The sequence below is a fragment of the Oryx dammah genome, unplaced genomic scaffold (assembly GCF_014754425.2).
Source record: "Oryx dammah isolate SB20612 unplaced genomic scaffold, SCBI_Odam_1.1 HiC_scaffold_27, whole genome shotgun sequence".
Classification (NCBI taxonomy): Eukaryota; Metazoa; Chordata; class Mammalia; order Artiodactyla; family Bovidae; genus Oryx; species Oryx dammah.
In genome coordinates this window covers 105,735,393-105,758,663 of record NW_024070211.1, presented here as the reverse complement: position 1 = coordinate 105,758,663, position 23,271 = coordinate 105,735,393, and the positions used below count along the sequence as shown (strand labels likewise).

Below are 23,271 nucleotides of genomic sequence, written 5' to 3'. Positions count from 1 at the left end.
TGCTACTTAGGGCTGCAGAATGCCCACCCCTCCTTCAGGGACCTGGCCACAAATGACTTGCCTTGCCTGAGAGAGAACAGCAAGAACAGTGGCATTTATTTCGTCTATACCTTTGTGGAGTTTTATATTAAATTATTTTTTGGCAGTAGTTTCAAAAAAAATTTGAATGGACTCCTGAAATTTCTGCAGAGGAAGGGAGTGTGTGGAGAGTGTGGGGAAGATGAGCAATGGAAGCCAAATGGGGGCTGAGGGAAAGGAAGGGAAAGGGATTCAAGGAGAGTTGGGATAGGAAAGACTGAGCGATAAGAAAGTGAAGGGTGAACAGAAGAACAGGACCGGTCTCTGCACTTCTGGGCTCTAACAAATTCTCTGCATTCACAGCCTGCTGTGGTTAGCCTGGATAGAAGTGTGCTTCCCCCCTTCCCAGGTCAGCAGGCCTGGGGCATCCACAATAGGCTCTTGGTGCCCTGCACCTCACAGTCTGTCAAAATCTGTAACCACAGACACAGCCAAGAACTATGAGTCTTCGTCTCTTTATATCCTCCCTAATTTCTATGACCTTGTCTCCCCTGCTCTGTGACCCAAACCTCTTGTTTGCAATGCATTTAAGATTTTACCAAGAGCATGGACTTCAAGCAGCTCCTATTTACTGCTCTACTAAAATTCCTGAGGTAATAAAGCCTCACAATTCAATTTGCTTGAAATGACAGAGAAAGGAAAATGTATAAACAGAGAAAGGAGAATGTATAAACAGAGAGAGGAATATGTATACAACATACAAAGTTATATTTCACTAAATTATGCCATCACTTAATGAGTTTTCTAAAGGCTACGATTCTCAGCCCCAGTCTAGGACACAAGCATTTCAGTACTTTGTACTGTTAAAGTATCTTGTTCAGGGATACACCAAATGCAAGGTATATCTTATATTAGGGAGCAGTGTCTGGAGTTCAGGAAACAAATTAATGGTATAAAGGCATAACCTGGAAATAGCAATTGTTCATAAGACTGGACCCAATTAATTATTTTGCCAAATAAAATTTTCCCCTGGGCAAAGAAAGGATTAAAGGCACGCAGGATGATGTCTATTAGAGTTAAATTTAAGTAGATGAGTTCTCTGTGACGTGACAATATAAGCCTGTGGTCTACAGGAGTACATGTATGGTCAAGCACTTTATGGGAGCTGATAATGAGTCTGTATATATTTTTTAATTTTTAAAATACTGCCTCAATCCTATTGCCAAACTGGGATAATATTCAAAGTTGACTCCAACTAATGTGATGTGAGGGCTCATAGTTTGTTTTTCTAAACATTTAATTAAATAATCATACAGCAAGGCAAAAGCCCAACAATTGCACAGTTTTATTAATAAAAAAGTGGTTATACATTTTTTTTTATTCCAAACATGCCTAGAAAGTGGTGTTTTATTTTAGTTCAGCGTAGTGTACTTGATTCTACTCTGTGTTAATTTTGCATTAGCATCTGAAGTAAATATAGACCATTTATTTAACACAGTAATAATGATGTCAATTTGGACAAAGTAGTTTATTGATATTGGATCAGCAAAGGCACTAGGGGATTTACTGAATTTTGTAGCTTGTATTGTAGTCTATTATTAGGATGCCCTGAAAAATACTCCTGAAAGGAACAAATGTACATGGAGATGTATATTAGATATATGACCTTGTTTTAAATGTAATTTGCATATAGCATAAAAATTAGTTTTGAAAGATTCAAATTTTTTTGAAGGTTAATAAGGTTTTGAAAGAATGCAAATGTTTTAAACACAGGGATGAACTATGTTATTTAGTCAATCCCAGTTGTAATACTAAAAAAGAGTCTTATTAAAAACCAGTTAAAAACTGTTATGAAATACAGTTATTAAAAGCATATCAAAGCCAATTGTTTCTAGAAAAGAAATTCATAAAACAATATTTCTTAGGCTTGTGAAATTCTATGTAAAAGCAGCTTCTTTCTTGAGTGTTTAAGAAATAATGATGTGAGATTACAACCGTGAGAATAACATTTGCCTAGTTATTTTTATTATTATTGGCAGTAACATTCTGTTGTAAAGTAGGTGGCAGAAACACCACAAAAGCAAATGAAACATTTCCTCATGAACTACTGTGCCCAGATGGATTACGTCCCCAGAATAGTAGTGGGATGCTGCAAGAAGCTGGCAGTCATTTTGGCAGGAGACTGCTTTCTCCTCAGTTTGAAAATCAAATCATTTTAAAGGCAGAATTGCAGATATAAGGATTTTCCCTGTGTTAAATTGTATAATATAAAGTGGTCAAGATACATCAGTGTTACATAATTATAGCTTTGATTAGAAAACCTTTGAGTGGAGCTAATGAATTATACAGAGTGATCTTCTCAGTAGTAAACAGAAGTAGGTTTAGTAAAACATAAAAAGTTATAAAATATAAATTGACTGTGGAAAGATGATTGATCAGGTTTCAAACCTGTATAACATAGCTTCTAAATTTAAGTATTATCATTCTTTTTGGTGTCTAGTGTTTTTCAGATTTTTTTAAAGATAGTTTCAACTTCTGCCAAAATACTTCATTTACTAGGTTTGTTTTGTGCTTTTGCAAGAAATATAATTCACTGAATGAATGCCAGGTTACCATAGCTACTTGTGTTATATTTCCATACATTTTATTTAAGTTTAAAATCGTGTAAGTACTTGAAAATCATTTCATAACTATTAAATGTGGGCAGGCACTGGTTTGGGAGTCAGGAAATATTCAGAATCCAGTTCATTAATAAACTTGTGACCTGAACAAATCAGGTATTTATTTTGGAAGTAATAAGCACACATATGCTAAACAAAGTATCAATTTTGTCTTGATTTTGTTTGTTTTCTATTAAAGGGATGGTTTAGGTGGTTTTTAACTTTTCTTTCAACATTTGCTATTTCTTGGTTTTATGATTTACTTATCTTTATCTGATTCTCTTAAAGTAACTTACTTAACCTTTCACAAGTCCTGAGATTGAAGCAAACTAATTCTTCTTTGACTGAAAAGCCTGTCTTATAAACTCTAAGGATCTCTTCCACATCAATAGCAAAATACATTTATGTTAAGGATTATTTATGTATCTATTCTAATAGATCATAATGGCAGTAGTAGAAGTTTGCTGGAGAGCATGATAAAATGGTCTTACCACGTTGGGGTGAGGGAATGGAGCAGGTGGAGAAGGAAATTACATTTAGGCTTTCAAAGTAACATGGAATTTAAGAACCAAAATAATTCCATGAGAAGTTGCCTAAATTATGTTATTCCTCACCTAAATCAACAATAGCATTAGGATGCAAAGTTGTGGATGTTGGGAGTCTTTTAAGGGCAGCATTAAATGACACATTTTTTCTCACTCAGATTCTGAATGAAAGAGGCAGATTAGCAGAGGAATAACATATGAATGGGCTTTCCAGGTGGCTCAGATGGTAAAGAATCTGCCTGCAATGCTGGAGACCTGGGTTCGATCCCAGGGTTGGGAAGATCCCCTGGAGGTAGGTATGGCAATCCACTCCAATATTCTTGATGGAGAATTCCCGTGGACAAAGGAGTCTGGTGGGCTATAGTCCACAGGGTCGCAAAGAGTCAGACATGACTGAGCGACTAAGCACAACACATATAAAACAAAATATCACCTTATAATTTCATAGAAGTTTGTTTGGAGGGTATAGCTGTGTAGTCAGGGACAGAGGTATCCCCCAAAAGAAGCTGCATAGTATTAACTTATAAAAGGCCTAATTTCTTCAAGTAGTTCTTGTTATTGTTCAGTTGCTCCATATAAACACAAGGATTAAAGGATTAAAATGTATCTCTGGTTCTCAAATACATACACATACAAATATGTATTTGAAAGCAATATCAATTTTCACATTGGAGCTTTTCTGCTCAGATTTTTCCTCCCAAATTTCATATTCAAAAGACAATGTCATACATTTGCTCCATCTAATATTTAAGTGTTACATTTCCAAAATAGATTCTGATCCCATCCATTTTTCTTTGTCTTCATTGTCAAAAATCTAGACCAAGCCTCTGTTTGTTGTTCAATCATTCAGTCATGTCTGACTCTTTGCAACCCCATGAATTGCATCACACCAGGTTTCCCTGTCCTTCACTGTTGCTGGAGTTTGCTCAAACTTATTTCCATTGAGTTGGTGATGTCATCCAACCATCTTGTCCTCTGTCGTCCTTTTCTCCTCCTGCCCTCAAGCTTTCGCAGCATCAGAGTCTTTTCCAATGAGTTGGCCCTTCACATTAGGTGGCTAAAGTATTAGAGCTTCAGCCTCAGCATCTGTCCTTCCAATGCATACTCAGGGTTGATTTCCTTTAGGATTGACTGGTTTGATCTCCTTGCTGTCCAAGGGAATCTCAAGAGTCTTCTCCAGCACCACAGTTCAAAAACAGCAGTTCTTTGGTGCTCTGCCTTCTGAGTTGGACTATAAGTCCAACTCTCATATCTGTACACGACTACTGGAAAAACCATAATTTTGAGTATGCAGACTTTTGGCATCAAAATAATATCTCTGCTTTTTAATACACTGTCTAGGTTTGTCATAGCTTTCCTTTCAAGGAGCAGGCATCTTTTAATTTCATGGCTTCAGTCACCATCTGCGGTGATTTTTGGAGTCCAAGAAAATAAAGTCTGTCACTGTTTCCATTGTTTCCACATCTATTTGTCATGTAGTGATGGGACCATATGCCATAATCTTAGTTTTTTGAATGCTGAGTTTTAAACTAGCTTTTTCACTCTCCTCTTTCACCTTCATCAGGAGGCTCTTTAGTTCCTCCTCAATTTCTGCTGTTAGAGTGGTGTCATCTGCATATCTGAGGTTAGTGATATATAACCTCCCAGCAGTCCTGATTCCAGCTTGTGCTTCATCCAGCCCAGCATTTCACATGATGTACTCTACATAGAAGTTAAATAAGTGGGATGACAATATATTACCTTGAATTATTCCTTTCCCCATTTGGAACCAGTCTGTTTTTCCATGTCAGTTTCTAACTGCTGCTTCTTGACCTGCATGCAGGTTTCTCAGGAGGCAGGTAAGGTGGTCCGGTATTCCTATCTCTTTAAGAATTTTCCACAGTTTGTTGTGATCTACACAGTTAAAGGCTTTAGTGTAGTCAATGAAGAAGAAGTGTATGTTCTTCTGGAATTCTCTTGCTTTTTGTGTGATCCAAGGGATGTTGGCAACTTGATCTCTAGTTCCTCTGCTCTTTCTAAATCCAGCTTGTGCATCTGGAAGTTCTCAATGTACATACTGTTGAAGCCTAACTTGAAGGATTTTGAGCATTACCTTGCTAGTATATGAAATGACCACAGCTGTGTGATAGTTTAAACATTCTTTGGCCTTTATAAGACTGCCTTCATGTTTAAGACTTATGTGAAATGCCACACTAAAAACCAAATGCTTCATTTGAACTATTGTAGATATTTCTGTTTGGATGTGAAAATGCAGATGTCTAAAGGCATCTGAACTATGCAGCATCATGGGTTAAGGTTTTTTTTTTAATTGAAGTCCTCTATGTGTACTATCAGTTCAGTTGAGTCACTCAGTCATATCCGACTCTTTGTGACCCCATGGACTGCAGCATGCCAGGCCTCCCTGTCCATCACCACATCCTGGAGTTTACTCAAGCTCATATCCACTGAGTTGGTAATGCCATCCAACCATCTCATCCTCTGTCATTCCTTTATTCTCCCACATTCAGTCTTTCCCAGCAGCAGGGTCTTTTCCACTGAGTCAGTTCTTCACATCAGATGGCCAAAAGTATTGGGGTTTCAGCTTCAGCATCAGTCCTCCCAGTGAATATTCAGGACTGATTTTCTTTAGGATGCACTGGTTTGATCTCCTTGCAGTCCAAGGGACTTTAGAGAGTCTTCTCCAACACCACAGTTCAAAAGCATCAGTTTTTCAGTGCTCAGCCTTCTTTATAGTCCAACTCTTACATCCATACATGACTACCGGAAAAACCATAGCTTTGACTAGATAGACCTTTGTTGGCAAAGTAATATCTCTGCTTTTTAATATGCTGTCTAGGTTGGTCATAACTTTTCTTCCAAGGAGCAAACATCTTTGAACTTCACGGCTGTGGTCACCATATGATTTTGGAGCCTGAAAAAATAAAGTCTGTCATCATTTCCATTGTTTCCCCATTTATTTGCCATCAAGTGATGGGGCCAGATGCCATGATCTTAGTTTTCTGAATGTTGACTTTTAAGCCAACTTCTTCACTCTCCTCTTTCATTTTCATCAAGAGGCTCTTTAGTTCCTCCTCACTTTCTGCCATAAGGGTGGTGTCATCTGCATATCTGAGGTTATTGATATTTCTCCCAGCAATCTTGATTCCAGATTGTGCGTCATCCAGTCCAGCGTTTCTCATGAAGTACTCTGCATAGAAGTTAAATAAGAAGGGTGGCAATACACAGCCTTGATGTACTCCTTTCTCAATTTGGAAGCAGTCTGTTGTTCCATTTCCAGTTCTAACTGTTGCTTCTTGACCTGCATACAGATTTCTCAAGAGGCAGGTCAGGTGGTCTGGCATTCACATCTCTTTCAGAGTTTTCCACAGTTTGTTGTAATCCACACAGTCAAAGCTTTGGCGTAGTCAATAAAGCAGAAGTAGATGTTTTTCTGGAACTCTAGTGCTTTTTCAATTCTCCCATCAGATGTTGGAAATTTGATCAGTTTCTTCTGCCTTTTCTAAATCCAGCTTGAAATCTGGAAGTTCATGGTTCATGTACTGTTGAAGCCTGGTTTGAAGAATTTTGAGCATTACTTTACTAGCGTGCGAGATGCATGCAATTGTGTGGTAGTCTGAGCCTTCTTCGGCATTGCCTTTCTTTGGAATTGGAATGAAAACTGATCTTTTCCAGTCCCGAAGCCACTGCTGAGTTTTCCAAATTTGCTGACATATTGAGTACTGTACTATGAGGGTTATCAAAACCATACTGTTCATTCGTCCAGACTCCTTGGAAAAATGTTTTGACTGTGATAAATGCTTACTGAAGTCCAGCATGTAATGCATGTGTTATTTTCTAAGGGAACAAGAGATATGAAATGTCAGGAAGCAGGGAGCAGAGTTCCTATATATGTCCAGTGGTCACGCAAGCACTATCCACTGTCAGTATCCCATACCAGTGTGGTACATTTGTTATAATTGAAGAGCCTACATTGACACATCGTTATCCAAAGAGTATAGTTTACATTAGGCTTCACTTTTAAGAGTTGAGAATTCTATGGGTTTGGACAAACAGATAATGACATTTATCCATCACTATAGTATCATATGAAGCAGTTTCACTGCTGTAAAAATTCTCTGTACTCTACTTATTCAGTTTTCCTTTCCCTCTAACCCCTGGAAATCACTGAGCTTTTTCTTGTCTTCATAGTTTTGCCTTTTCCGAATTGTCATGTAGTTGGAATCATACAGTAAGTAGCCTTTCAGACTGGCTTCCTCCAGTTAGTAATATATGCATTTAAGTTTCTTCCATGTTATTTTCATGGCTTGTTAGCTCATATCATTTCAGTGCTAAGTGATATTCCATTGTCTAGATGTACCACAGTTTGTTTATTCATTCACCTAATGAAGGACATCTTGGTTGCATCCAAATTTTGCAATTATGAATAAAGCCACTATAAACAACCATGTGAAAGCTTTTGTGTGGACATAAGATTTCAACTCATTTGGATAAATACAAAGAAAGGATAATTTCTCAATCATAAGCTAAGAGTAAGTTTTATTTTGTAAGAAATTGCCAAAAATTTTTCCAAAGTGGCTGTACCGTTCCAAATAGCAATGAATGAGAGTTCCTGTTGTTTCACATCCTTGCCAGCATTTTATGTTGTCAGTGTTCTGGATTTTGGCCATTCTGGTAGTCATGTAGTAGTATCTCATCATTGTTTTAATTTGCACTTCCCTGATGATATATGATGTGGTGCATCGTTTCATATGCTTGCCAACTGTATCTCTTCTTTACTGAGGTGTTAAGATCTTTAGTCTATGTTTTAATTAAGTTGTTTGTTTTCTTACTGGTGAGTTTTAAGAGTTCTTTGTATATTGTAGATAACAGATTAGCAGTCCTTCACCAGCTTTTGTCTTTTGCAGTTATTTTCTCCTAGTTTGTGCCCTGTCTTTTCATTTTCTTGTTATTGTCTTTCACAGAGCAAAAGTTTTTAATTTTATTGAAGTATAGCTTATCAGTTATTTTTTTTGTGGATCATACTTTTTGTATTTATTTAAAAAGTCATCAACTTGCCCAAGAGTACCTACATTTTCTTCTATATTATCTTCTAGGTATTTTATAGTTTTGCATTTTACATTTAGGTCTGTGATCACTTTTAGATTAATTTTTACAAACGGTATATGGTCTATGTCTAGATTAATTTTTTTTGTATATGGATGTGCAGTTGTTCCAGCACCATTTGTTGGAAATAATTGTCTTTGCTCCATTGTATTTCCTTTGCTCCTTTATCAAAGATCAGTTGACTACCTCTTAAATGTTCTTGAAGTCAGGTACTGTCAATCACCTAACTTTTTTGTTGTCATTCACTATTTTATTGTCTATTTCAGGTCCTTTGTTTCTCTATATAGATTTTAGAATAAGTTTGTCAGTATCCACAAATTAATTTAATTTAGATTTTATTGATCAGTAGATCAATATACTAATAAAGATCAATTTGGGAAGAATTAGCATCTTGATAATATTGAAACTTCCTATCCATGAACAGGAAATATCTCCATTTATTTAATTAGTACTTTCCTGGTGACTCAGACAGTAAAGAATCTGCCTATAATGCAGGAGACCTGGGTTTGATCCCTGAGTCAGGAAGATCCCCTGGAAAAAGGAATGGCAACCCACTCTAGTATTTTTGCCTGGAGAATTCCATGGACAGAGGAGCCTGGTGGACTACAGTCCATGGGATTGCAAAGAGTAGGACACGACTGAGCAACTAAAACTCACTCACTTGATTTCTTTGGTTAGTTTTATAATTTTCCTCATATAGACCTTGAACATAATCTGTTAAATTTGTATTTAAGTATTTGTTTGAGGGTAGTGCTAACGTGAGTGGTTTTATGTTTTTAACTTCCAATCCCATTTGTTCTTTGCTGGAATGTAGGAAAGCAACTGATTTTTCTATATTAACTTTGTAATTTGCAACCTCACTGTAATTGCTTATTAGTTCCAGGAGTTCTTTTGTTAATTCTTTTGAATTTTTTAAATATAAACAATTATAATGTCAACAGAGACACTCATTTCTTCCTTCTCAATCTGTAAACCTTTTATTTCCTTTCCTTGCCTTATTTCACTAGCTAAGACTTCCAGTATGATTTTAAAAAGTGGTGAGAGGACTGTTTGCAGATGACATGATCCTCTACATAGAAGACCCTAAAGACTCCACCAGAAAATTAGTAGAGCTAATCAATGAATATAGTAAAGTTGCAGGATATAAAATCAACACACAGAAATCCCTGGCATTCCTATACACTAATAATGAGAAAATTGAAAGAGAAATTAAGGAAACAATTCCATTTACCACTGCAATGAAAAGAATAAAATACTTAGGAATATATCTACCTAAAGAAACTAAAGACCTATATATAGAAAACTATAAAACACTGGTGAAAGAAATCAAAGAGGACACTAATAGATGGAGAAATATACCATGTTCATGGATTGGAAGAATCAATATAGTGAAAATGAATATACTACCCAAAACAATTTATAGATTCAATGCAATCCCTATCAAGCTACCAACGGTATTTTTCACAGAGCTAGAACAAATAATTTCACAATTTGTTTGGAAATACAAAAAACCTCGAATAGCCAAAGCAATCTTGAGAAAGAAGAATGGAACTGGAGGAATCAACCTGCTTGACTTCAGACTCTACTACAAAGCCACAGTCATCAAGACAGTATGGTACTGGCACAAAGACAGAAATATAGATCAATGGAACAAAATAGAAAGCCCAGAGATAAATCCATGCACCTATGAACACCTTATCTTTGACAAAGGAGGCAAGAATATACAATGGAGAAAAGACAATCTCTTTAACAAGTGGTGCTGGGAAAACTGGTCAACCACTTGTAAAAGAATGAAACTAGAACACTTTTAACACCATACACAAAAATAAACTCAAAATGGGTTAAAGATCTAAATATAAGACCAGAAATTATAAAACTCCTAGAAGAGAACATAGGCAAAACACTCTCTGACATACATCACAGCAGGATCCTCTATGACCCACCTCCCAGAATACTGGAAATAAAAGCAAAAATAAACAAATGGGACCTAATTAAACTTAAAAGCTTCTGCACAACAAAGGAAACTATAAGCAAGGTGAAAAGATAGCCTTCAGAATGGGAGAAAGTAATAGCAAAGGAAACAACTGACAAACAACTAATCTCAAAAATATACAAGCAACTCCTGCAGCTCAATTCCAGAAAAATAAACGACCCAATCAAAAAATGGGCCAAAGAACTAAACAGACATTTTTCCAAAGAAGACATACAGATGGCTAACAAACACATGAAAAGATGCTCAACATCACTCATTATCAGAGAAATGAAATCAAAACCACAATGAAGTACCATTTCATGCCAGTCAGAATGACTGCGATCCAAAAGATCTACAAGCAATAAATGCTGGAGAGGGTGTGGAGAAAAAGGAACCCTCTTACACTGTTGGTGGGAATGCAAACTAGTACAGCCACTATGGAGAACAGTGTGGAGATTCCTTAAAAAACTGGAAATAGAACTGCCTTATGACCCAGCAATCCCACTGCTGGGCATACACACCGAGGAAACCAGAATTGAAAGAGACACGTGTACCCCAATGTTCATCACAGCACTGTTTATAATAGCCAGGACATGGAAACAACCTAGATGTCCATCAGCAGACAAATGGATAAGAAAGCTGTGGTACATATACACAATGGAGTATTATTCAGCCATTAAAAAGAATACATTTGAATCAGTTCTAATGAGGTGGATGAAACTGGAGCCGATTATACAGAGTGAAGTAAGCCAGAAAGAAAAACACCAATACAGTATACTAACGCATATATATGGAATTTAGAAAGATGGTAATGATAACCCTGTATGCAAGACAGCAAAAGAGACACAGATGTATAGAACAGTCTTTTGGACTCAGTGGGAGAGGGAGAGGGTGGGATGATTTGGGAGAATGGCATTGAAACATGTATAATACCATATATGAAACGAGTCACCAGTCCAGGTTCAGTGCATGATACAGGATGCTTGGGGCTGGTGCACTGAGACGACCCAGAGGGGTGGTACGGGGAGGGAGGAGGGAGGGGGGTTCAGGATGGGGAACATGTGTGTATACCTGTGGCGTATTCATGTTGATGTATGGCAAAACCAATACAATATTGTAAAGTAATTAACCTCCAATTAAAATAAATAAATTTATATTTTTTAAAAAGTGGTGAGAGGAGATGCCCTTGCTTTGTTTGTAATCTGAGTGGGAAAGGTTCTAGTTTCTTCCACTGCATTTTAAAACTTATTGTTCCTATAAAGGAAATATATTGAGTTTTTCATATCACCTTCGAAATAGACACTTCAATTCTTTTACTAGGAATCTTTCAGATGTTTCTATTTTTTCTAGGCATACAATTATATAGTATGCAAATAACTATATTTTACTTCCTTCATTCTTATTAAATAGTGTATCTCACATCTAATTGGATTGGTATGTATAGTGTTGAGTTTTTCCTAAGCTTTATGAAAATATATTTAGGATTTGTAAAGTTTTTTGTTGACCTTGGGGATCTGTGTGTGTATATAAAATGTTAGAACAACTGGACAAATGGATGTCTACCTCACTCCATATAGTAGGCAAATTCTAGGGCTTCCCTGGTGATCCAGTGGTTAAGAATCCATCTTGCAATGCAAGGGTCACTAGTTCATCCCTGGTCCAGGAGGATCCCACCTGCTGCAGAGCAACTAAGCTCACACACCGTAACTACTGCGCCTGCACTCTGAAGCCTGAGAGCCACAACTATTGAGCCCACATGCAGCAACAACTGAAGCCCGCCTGCCCTAGAGCCCGTGCTCCGTAACAGGAGAAACCTCAGCAACGAGAAGCCTGTGCACTGCTACGAGAGACTAGGCCCTGCTCCCCATAACTAAAGAAACCCTCTGTGCAGCTATGGAAACCCAACACAGCCAATAAGTAAATAAATATTAGAAAACAAATTCCAAAGAGATCAAAGATCTAAATTTATAAATCTAAACCAGAAAATGATAAAAATGAAGGACGAAAACATGATGTATCCCTCCACACTCTCAGGGACATGGATGCTTTCCAGAGCATGACACAAAATCTAGAAACCAGAGAAGAATTAGAGTTTAATCATCACATAATATGTAAAATATTTTAATTAAATTTTGTAATCTGTAGCACTAAACACCATAGACTCAAAATACATACACTATATATTTTTAAAAGCCCCCACATTCCCAAATTAAATGGTTCATATTGTATCTAAAAGGGTGCTATAGATTAAAAAGGAACAGAAAATGAAAACATGTACTGTTATTTAAATAGTCACAGAAGGAAAAGAAAATATAGCTCTTCAACATATGCTCAAGTAAGTTCACATAAGTTCAGCTTTTCTCATTTTAAGACAAATGCAAATTAAAACAGTAATATGGCCCCTGTTTTGCCCCAATCAGATTGAACATACTGAAAATACGATAACACGTTATGTGGTGAGAATGTACATGAGCAGGCACCATGTTCCATTGTTGTCAGAAGAATCAATTGGTTCAACCTTCAGAAAGAGTTATTTTGTAATAATACCAAAATTAAAGATTCACATTTTGCATAGCTAAGTACAACTGTAGAAATTGATACTATATTATTCACATATATGTGAAAATATGTGTATAACATATTAATTGTATCTTTATTTGTAATAACAAAAGATTAAAAACAGGCTGAAGACCTATCACTCGGGAATTGATTGGATAAATTATAGTATGTACAAAAAAAGGAAAACCATGCAGCTGATAAAGAGTTGAATCTATAAAAACTGATAAGAAATTAACTCTAATAGGTATTTTCAATGAAAAGTGCAGGGTGCAGAAAATGTGTGAGTATACGTATACCTATGTGATTGGCACATATCTATTACATAGACAGGTAACAGTGGTTATGTCTTGGGTCAGAAACTGATTTTTTTTTTAATTTATTTTTTTTACTTTACAATTCTGTATTGGTTTTGGCATACATTGACATGAATCCACCACGGGTGTACATGCGTTCCCAAACATGAACCCCCCTCCCCACAACATCTCTCTGGGTCATCCCCGAGTACCAGCCCCAAGTGTGCCATATCCTGCATCGGACACAGACTGGCAATTCGATTCTTACATGATATTATACATGTTTCAAAGCCATTCTCAACTGATTTTTTGCGAACAAGAAGGAAGGGGAGTTTTCCAGTTTCCTTTAATGTTTTGAATTTATGTCATTTGCATGTATTCTATCAAAAAACTAGCCAGAAATAAAACCACCCATACATTGATGTTATAATACTTCCCTTAGAAAATGCACTATACTTGTTATCCCTAAACATTTATTTCAAAATAAATAACTGCCAGTATTTTCCTGATTCCTTATGGGAGCAGTAGAATTTTAAGGCAAAATATTCTTTTTCTATTGATTTAAATTTTCTTTTTTTCCAGGCCCTAAGCTGAATTGCAGGTAGATTGGAAAGACCTCTGAAAATTTCACTAGTTCATTTCATGGACAGAGAATACAAACTTAGACTTGTATACCCGGTAAAGAATCTGCCTGCAGTACAGGGGATCTGGATTCAATACCTCGGTTGGGAAGATACCCTGGAGAAGGCATGGCAACCCACTCCAATATTCTTGCCTGGAGAATCCCTGTGGACAGAGGAGCCTGGCAGGCTACAGTCCATGGGGTCTCAAAGAGTTGGACTTGACTGAGTGATTAAGCACGTCACAGCCCCTTGTTTCCGGTCTCCTGTCAAAAACTTCACAGCAATGGGAATCTCCCTCAGTAAAATTTGAAGTTCCTGTAAAACCTCTCAAAAGATATATGGCAGCAATTTTAATATTGCAGTTCATATACACCAAAGCTGCAATTGACTATATTGTAGTTTGCTGACCTTAATCAGTTAATGATCTTCCCTCCTAGCTCAGTTGGTAAAGAATCTCCCTGCAAGGCAGGAGACCTGGGTTCAATTCCTGGGTTGGGAAGATCCCCTGAAGAAGGAAATGGCAACCACTCCAATCTGGCCTGGAGAATCCTATGGACAGAGAAGCCTGGCAGACTAGAGTCCATGGGGTTGCAAGAGTCGGACATGACTTAGCAACTAAACCATGAACCAATGAGTTAATGCCGTGTCCAAATACAACTTGTGGTCAAATGATAGCCTAGGCTCTGAGAAGTTCTGGCTCAGTATTATGTGTGAAATTTGAGCTGATATTAAATATACCTTAAAACAATACCTTTGGGATTTGACCTCCAGCATCTGATCAGGTCTGGCAGCTATATAGAGTCAAGAGTTTTGCCTCAGGTCCTTATGTTTTGCACTATAAGATTATAGCATCCCCAAGAATATCATTATTGCCTTTAGTAAAGGAAAATATCTCAGTGTTTGAGCTTGTGGAAATGTCCTCTTTCTGATTATTTTTTCCTCTGAAATAAGAGAATTCTGCTGTCTCCTGTACCTACAGTTATCTTCTCCTGCCCACAGGCCAATCTAGTAATTCCTTTCCAGCCTAGCCTTTCTGCCATTCTTAGTCATCTAATTGTTGTCTGTCTAACCTTAAACTGTCTCTTTCTATATGCATTTAAGTAGGCCGACCCTAGCATGACTGATGCCATGACAGGTCACAGTTCCATTGTCTTTGTCTCAGAATAGATGAAGGCTCAATCAGGACAGCCATGGCTATTTGACTGGTCATTAACTCTGGCCGGAGCAAACTGTTCTGACTGGCTTGATCAGGAGCCGCTTGTGCAGATTAGACGGTTTATATCCTCTCAGAAACACTTCATCCTGTTGATGAGTTAACCATGGTCTCTCTGGGACTACCTCCTCATCTTCTGGGTGGCTCACACAGTGAATAGCTCATTTGGGACAGGGTGGTACTTAGCCAGTGTACTTTAATTAAGGCTATACTTGAATAACTTCCTTAAGTTATGGCACAGTTCCTGCCTCGGCAAAGCATAAGGATTGGATTAATAAACATGGGACGTTTATAACAAAAAAGCTGAGATAGAAAACCTATTTGTTAAGCCAAACTCATAGAAACAGAAAGTGGAATGGTGGTTGCAAGAAGCTGGGGGAGGGGAAAATAGGGAGTTGCTGTTCATTGACGTTAAATTTCAGTTACGTAAGATGAATAAATTCTAGAGAGCTATATGACTTTGTGCCTATAGTTGATGATACAGTCTTGCATGTTTAAAAGTTTGCTTAAAGGGTCATGCTAAAGATCTCAAGTTAAATGTTCTAACTACAAAAAAAAAAAAGAATTTATATTTAATTATTCCATTTGGATTTAATTGGAAATGAACTTTTCAGTCCTCTAGTTTGTATTGCATAACAGGAGGTTGCAGATATTAAGATCTTTTAAGCTCCTTAAAATATCTGTATTCTTTCTCTTTAGGACTTCATATGCAGAGTAAATGGTGATTAAAATGTGCAGGATGACAAGATGGAGCAAACAGTGCTTGTACCACCAGGACCCGACAGCTTCAACTTCTTCACCAGAGAATCCCTTGCGGCTATTGAAAGACGCATTGCAGAAGAAAAGGCTAAGAATCCCAAACCAGACAAGAAAGATGATGATGAACATGGCCCAAAGCCAAATAGTGACTTGGAAGCCGGAAAGAACCTTCCTTTTATTTATGGAGACATCCCTCCAGAGATGGTGTCAGAGCCACTGGAGGACCTGGATCCCTACTATATCAATAAGAAAGTGAGTGTGTTTATCAGGCATATTTTGCTGCTTATTGCCTTATAGTATACCTTAGACTGTTACAGCGCCAACATATGCTAAGTTAGCACAAACTCTAAGTATCCTTCTCTTTGGGAAATAGAACACATTTGTGTATGCTTTATGCATATATATTATAAATAAATTGATTAGATCATAACAGATGGAGCTGTCCCAAATGTACACAAAAGATATCTAAAAACAAATGTAAGTCATAGGCAGCTATTTTGACAAATTAAAAACTTCTCCCCAGGGATTGTATTTACTATTTATGAATTTTCTGTACTTGAAAATCCTGAAATTGTCACAAGTTATAAAGATCTCAAAAATGTTGGTATTAATTTCTCATAGAACAAAATTTGATTCCACAAGGATTTTCAATTTTTATATTATATATAAATATTATGTTATATATAATATATCAATTAAGTTCCTGAAGAAACTTTTTCATTTTGGAAAAAACATTCCTATAAAGCTATTTAAACAATTATTTAATCTTTTGGTGGGAATATATTAATATTGGTAAGGATTAACCAAATGTAGTAATCTGAAAATGCATAAATTTGAGTATTCTTGCTTGAAGTGAATGTATTAAATACTTATTCTTTCATTATGACCATGATTTCACCAAGTCAAGAAGAAAAGTATAAAAAAAAGATTAAATAAAAAATTATTATATTGATTTTAGATTAAATTTATGGCTTGTTAATTTGCAATATTTTATTATATTTTTCCCCTAAAACAACATATTTGTTAACTCTTGGTGGAAAGGTACTGCACAAAGATTGTAATTAAGCAAATTAAATACTTTAGTTAAATATGGTCCTTAAAAATGTCCCCAAAACTTTTAGGGATGTTTTTGGTTGCTGGCACAATTATCATGTTAGTTTTTATGAAGTGCAGAAATTTGGAATTATGGTATGTTAATTCAAGGCAGTTTTGTAAATCACTTCTCATTGACTACTGCAGCTTTCAGATTTCTTTTTAAGTTTTCAGGCTATACCTGGTTTAAGTATGACAATTTTCCTTTTTAAAACTGATTTGTCCATTTCACAGTAATGGAAGAGATTAATCATTTTCAATAGATTTATTATCTTTTATTTAAATTTGTTTTTTAACATTGTAATATTAAGTCTTAGTAGGTAAGCCATTATCTGTTTCATAACTGCCATTTAAATTAAGAGAAAAATTACATTTTATCATTCAGTCACTACTTTGGAAATTAATATGATATCTGAAAAACTATAACCCATATTAAGCAGTCTATAAGAGGGGGTTAATTGTATTTTTTTTAAGTAAAAATGTGATAAACCAGTTATTCAAACATTTTAACTTATTTTAAATTACTCTATTATTGAAGTTATGACTCTGATATGTTCTAGCCAGAAATTCATTGCAACTAAAGTATATGACTTTATTTATAGCCATTGGACATATCCAAGCTATTTAGAGCTGCTATTATCGTGGGTTAGTGGGCTCCATCCTAAGCCAGCATTTTGCTACACCTAGACATCCAGTCCCCAGCTTTCCAGTAGAAATAACCATCTGAAAGTTATTAAAGTCACCCAGAGCCTACCACTTCATCAAACAGGATCCACAGCTAGGATCCCGGATCCTCTGCCATGTCCTTAGCTGTAAAACAATAAATGCATACATTGAGAAAGACCAAACTAATGCGTGTTGACAAGGGTGGCTCTTCTTCAAATAGAAACCAAATCATCCAATCAATCTTTTCCTTTAAATCGAACAGTTTTTAGATTGATAAAGTTGTCATCTTGAGCAAATGTCCCCAGACAAAGCGGTCCACAGTTGGTTTATAATGAATGAGATATAACAAAATGATGTAAACCGTTCCGAATAGTTAAAAGAAAGGCCTTGAAACTGAGGGTGAAAGACAAACTCTGAAGGAGTGACTATTCAGCCAGATTCTTGTGCTGAATTAACCCTTGTAATCTTTGTTGGTTCACATTCAGACTTGCCTTTACCATATCCTTATCTTCAAATGCACATTGTGTGAGGAAGGAAAAACATTCTGACATTTCAGAACAAATCAGTGTGCAAGTAACACAACCTGATAAGAAAAGTATTGTTATCAGAAAGGTTTCCCCAAGTTGAGGCACATCCATTGCTTTCACTTTGAGCTGACATCAAGCAAGTCTCCAAATGTAAGTCATTCAACAGAAATACAAATGAAACTTTTTGCAGGACTGAAATCCTTAAAAATTAACATGGCATGCTTGAGCTGTGTGTTTGAAATTTCCTTTTTTTTTTTCTTTTTTGCATCTTCATGTTTTAAAACTATCGTTATGTGTACACTCTTTTCTAGTTTTAAATTTTCTTTCACAATTGGATTGTTTCAGTATGGAAGAATAGTCTTAAATTCTGAATTTGTTTCCTCTGATTGATGGTAGAATGCTTAGAAAAATAATAACCTTTTTAAAATAATGAATACTTCTTTTGATATTTGACCAAATTAATTTTAGTGGCTTGGGTGTCTAAGGATGGCAGGGTGATCTTCATGAAACAACATAGTAGACACACACAGCGCTCCTGGCGTAGACCAAGTGTCTAATGATGGAAGTGTCATGGGGAAGAAGCTTCCTAGGATGAGATCTCCCATTCTCACCAACACTGGGGATGTGGGCTTTATTGCCTTTGTGGGTTGTAACATACAAATATTAATCAGGCTAGTGATTCCCCTAAGGCTTAACTCAAGTACAGTACTTAACATGTCAGTTGTATCTATTTACCACATCTCTATGGTTCCTTCCTGAAAAATGTATAGAATAAGCAAAGCAAGCCTCTTATCAGGATGGCTGGAGAATCTTTGCTGTTTTAGGTGAAAGTGCAGTGGTACACGTATATAAGGACTGTACCTGTAAGGAATAGAAAGGACACAAACCACAGCGAAACTGTCTGTGATCTTCTACAAAGACAATGTCAGTGAGCTTATGGAAATGTCACTGCTGATGATGGTATATTTTCAGATGGCATATGCCCATATATTTTTATCTCTTTTGCCCCAGTTTAAAATGTACTAATTACATAATGTTCAAAATTTCTGCTGAGATTGTTAAAACAGTTTAATCCATGGTCAATGATGTGGCAGTAACTGGAAAAATAGTATCAACTGTCTAATGAACATTCATGGCACATGAAGCATTCCAGACCCTCCAATGTTTTAAGCCTTCAGAAGTCCAAGGTAAGAACTAAGGAATAAATTAACAGTGCTATCAGAAGAGACCCACAGAATTTTCCACACTGTGTTAACTTTGGTTCCATGGTCTTCAGAACATGATTCCAGGCTGGGTTCCTTTTTTTTTGTTTATTTACTGTGTGGCAAGGCACATTTTAGCTTGTGAACACACCTTTATTTCTTCGTGGGATTCTTTTTTTTTTTTCAGTTTCCTTTCTTAGCTTCGACTGATATTGCACCATTTGGCTATACATTCAAACTCTTCACCCACTCTTTATTATAGAAAACTTCTTCCTTCTCATGTTCTTCTTAAAATTACAGATGACTCATTAGTAACCTTTTGACTGTGACAGTGTACTGGAAATAGAATGAGGTATTCTAGCTGTGCAGTGAAAATGGATGTTTGTTAATTATGGAATGTACAAATGTATCCATTTAAAAATGTACTCTTTACTTGACTGTCTCACTAACCGTTTAAAGACAATTTATTCTCCCCTTTTATCAGCTCTTCTGAAAGAGATGCATGGCCCCTCTTTATTGGGGCTGCATGAAAAATCGGACAAGAATTCGTGGTTTTAAATTCATGCCTGGTTTGTCATCACCACAGGAATTTTTAATTGTTACGTGGGGTAGGGAGAGTTTGTTTTGGTTTTGAACAAATTGGGATTAGGTAGTTTTTCTTGCAAAAGTAATTTAAAAGAAAATCAGAACAATAGATGGCAAAAGCTCATGATTCCATGAATTCTCATCTTCATGAATTTTCTTTGTATATCATTAGCGACTCTAAAATTACCAGTACCCAGGCTCTCCCTCCCTTAGTCTCAGGGCACTATAGTTCACTTTTAGATCTTTTTCCTACCTACCCTTTGTTTCTTCCTTATGTCCCTTTCTTCTTTGTCACATCCCTGTCTCTGGCTCAGAAACAATCCCAAGCTGATGAGGGTGGTAGTGAAATAATGGTTAGCATTTATCAAGTACCTGCCATATTAGTAAAGCTTCAAGTGGAAGTGACCAAAACTCAATGGAAAATAGGTTTTGAAAACAAAGAATCAAACAACTAAATGTGTGTATAGGGTAAATCTGGTCTTAATATCAAAGGATCCAGTACCTAAAACTGTCATCAGGACACAGTTCTTTTGCATTTCTTACTCTGCTTCCACCTCTGCCAGCTGCATTCACAGGCTGGTTCTTCCCACAAGATGGTAGAAATAGCTATCAGTAGCACAAAAATAACTTCTACAGCCTAGTACCTCCAAAGAAAAGAACTCATATTTTCTTCAAAATTTCTCCTGGAATTCATTTTACTAGGTCACATAACCTATTCTGAATCAGCCACTGTAGCCAAGGGTTTGTGATGATCTCATTAGCCAGATCAGTGTTGCATGTGGACCAGTGTTGCCAAGGGATGGATCAGCTCCACCCAAGCCATGTGGCTAGACAATGAGGCAGCGGTTTTCTGTAAAAGGAGGAGAGAGAGACTGTGAAGAAGGTGTGCTAGACAAGCAAAAGCCAAGCTCTGTCTATGCTTTAGGACATTTACAGTTCTTATTTAACCAACATGCCCTTCCAAGATAATTCTTATCTTTATCTTAAAATGATGAAACTGAGGTAAAGTAATTTTCCTAAGATCATAGAGCTATGATCTCTAGCTATCTAGAGACTAGATTTCAAACCAGATCCTTCAGCTTCCGTGGCTTATTGCCATGCTACTCTGGATTTGCAGTTGTCACACTAATGAAGAGAAGTCAGTGATGGAATCTAAATAAGCCTGTCGCTACTTCTCCTGCCTCTCCACACAGGCCACTGTGAAGCTGTCCTCCTCATCTCCTTGGCTGGCAGTATTTCCCAAACCTGACTTGTTGCCTCACTACATCTACTCAATCAGGGCCTGCCTTTATAAACACTAAAATCCCCTGCCTTTATAAAAACTAAAATCTTTGAGACTCAGTGGCTCTAGATCAGTTCCTAAATTAATTAGAAAATTACATTTCCCATCATATTCTAATAGATTGTTTTTCACATTTTTTCCAAATAGGACAGATTCAGGTAACATGAATTGTGTGCCTCTGTAAAGAAATGCCATTTAAATTGGGATCTCAGGTGTAGAAAGAAGAGAGAAGTCTTCCATGGGAAGGGAACAGCCTATAAGAAGACATGTAATATAGTGAGACTGTAATAAGTAAAAGGAAAGTAAGATGTGGTTGGGGAGATAGGCTTGGGGCTAGATCAAAGCCCCAAGAGTTTGAAGTTTAAGGGAAAAATAATTCTCTGAAGACTTTGGGTAGAGAAGTGACAATGTTCACTTTTTGCTTTTAAGATCAAGTTGGGCGTTTTTATAGAGGTCTGGTCTAGATTTTTGACACTGAAGACAAAGAATAATGGATGAGATCAGAATCCATTTTGGAGACATAATGCTTAAGTATTGGGAGCAAACGGATGGCATTGTTTTTTGAATATGAAATTTGGGAGGAAAGAAACTGAGCAGCAAAGTTCCAATGTGAAAATTGGCACTGCTTTAACTTATGTTAAAACACATAAGTTTTAACAAGTGTTTCTTTGTGTATATATTTGAGTTTGTATACACAAGTGTTTGTATGTGTATATATTTGAGAACCAGAGATACTTACATTTTTAATCCTTTAATCCTTGTGTTTATATGACACTTGGAATTCATTAAGGAGATTCACATGTTTTATTTCATTTCTATCCTTTAAACCACCCTGAGGTTAGTAGTAGTATAATCTTCTCCATTTAGATGAAGAAATTGACATGGAATAATTTGCCCAAAGTCTTCACACAGCAACATCTGCAATTAAACTGGGCCAATTAGTCCTTTTCTAATGAAAAATTAACCGAGCATGGACTATGTACCATACCCATGTTATAGGCTAAAGATACAGGGATGAGAAATATTTGACCCCCAGATTTTATCAGTTTACCGGTGGTTACAATTTTTTCTGTCTGAGGCAGAGGCAGAAGCATCTGTATCCAGCTGACGGGAACACTGACCCCACTGCAACTGTTCTACCCACCTAAACCTTAGGGACAAACAATTTTACAGACTCTTTTCTGGGTACATATTTTTCTCCTTTGCATGAACTTAAAACAAAAATTAAAAAAAAAAAAAAACCTATGAGGCCTTGAGCCTGCAGATGTATTTTTGCTTGTCTCATGCAATACTGTTTAAAATTTTGAATTAGTGTCTGAGATTTATAAATCAGAAGATTGCACAAACATGTGTAAACCTGCATATTTAGGTTTCTCACACACTATCAGATCTGGCATCACTGATTTGCATATCAGAAATTAGCATGCCTCTTGTACTGTCTGGCTTCTGTGGGGTGTTGGTTTGTGATCCCTGGCTTCAAGACAATTAAGTGAGGGCTGGCTATTAAAGGTTGGTGGACCGTGGGCAGGTATCAATTCACAGATTGTTCTTTAGGCTGATTATCCCTCATCTAAGCAGAAAAGTAGAATGAGATTGGGAGAGAAAACATATTTTAAATTATTGCTCACTCACTTTGGAATCAGGTAGAGAACCTGTGAGAAAGCTTTCCATCCCTCAGTGAGCCAGGAAAGGAGGGAAATCTTAGCCTGAATCCACAGGTTATTTAAAAAAAAAAAAAAGGCAAAGAAGTAGGTGAGATCATTTAGATAGCTCATAGGGAAAAAAATAGAATGAGATGCCAAGGAATTGGCCCACAATGAAAGATGTCCCCAGAGATATGTACTAATGGGAATCTCTTGCTTTTCTATGCAATTATTTACACCCAAAGCTCTGAAGCATCTCTTCTGCCATGTGGTTTCATTCTGCCCTTTCTTGCTGGAACCTTTTCTCAGGCCAACAGCTTAGAGCTAGAAAAAGCTTGACCCCACTTCTTGAAGAAGATAGAGCCAGAGAATTTCCCTAATTTGAATGCCAGGGTAATATCAAAGCAGGGAGAGAGGTGCACCTTGCTGGCCAACTTAGAAATCTGTTACCACTTTTAGAGTGATGATTTCTTATAAAGAGTGATGGAGTTCCACACTGTCATTACACAGAATTCTATTTCATTAGGAA

The 23,271-nt window shown here is 36.7% G+C and overlaps 1 protein-coding gene across 1 annotated transcript in view; it reads left to right on the top strand.

The window, feature by feature from the left end:
• SCN1A (sodium voltage-gated channel alpha subunit 1) overlaps positions 1-23,271 on the top strand; it is a 149,184-nt gene that overhangs the window by 35,658 nt on the left and 90,255 nt on the right. Inside the window, exon 2 of the mRNA XM_040229257.1 lies at positions 15,686-15,997. Within this exon, the coding sequence (XP_040085191.1) occupies positions 15,734-15,997 (264 nt within the window). The 5' untranslated portion in view covers positions 15,686-15,733. The remainder of the gene's footprint in view (positions 1-15,685; positions 15,998-23,271) is intronic.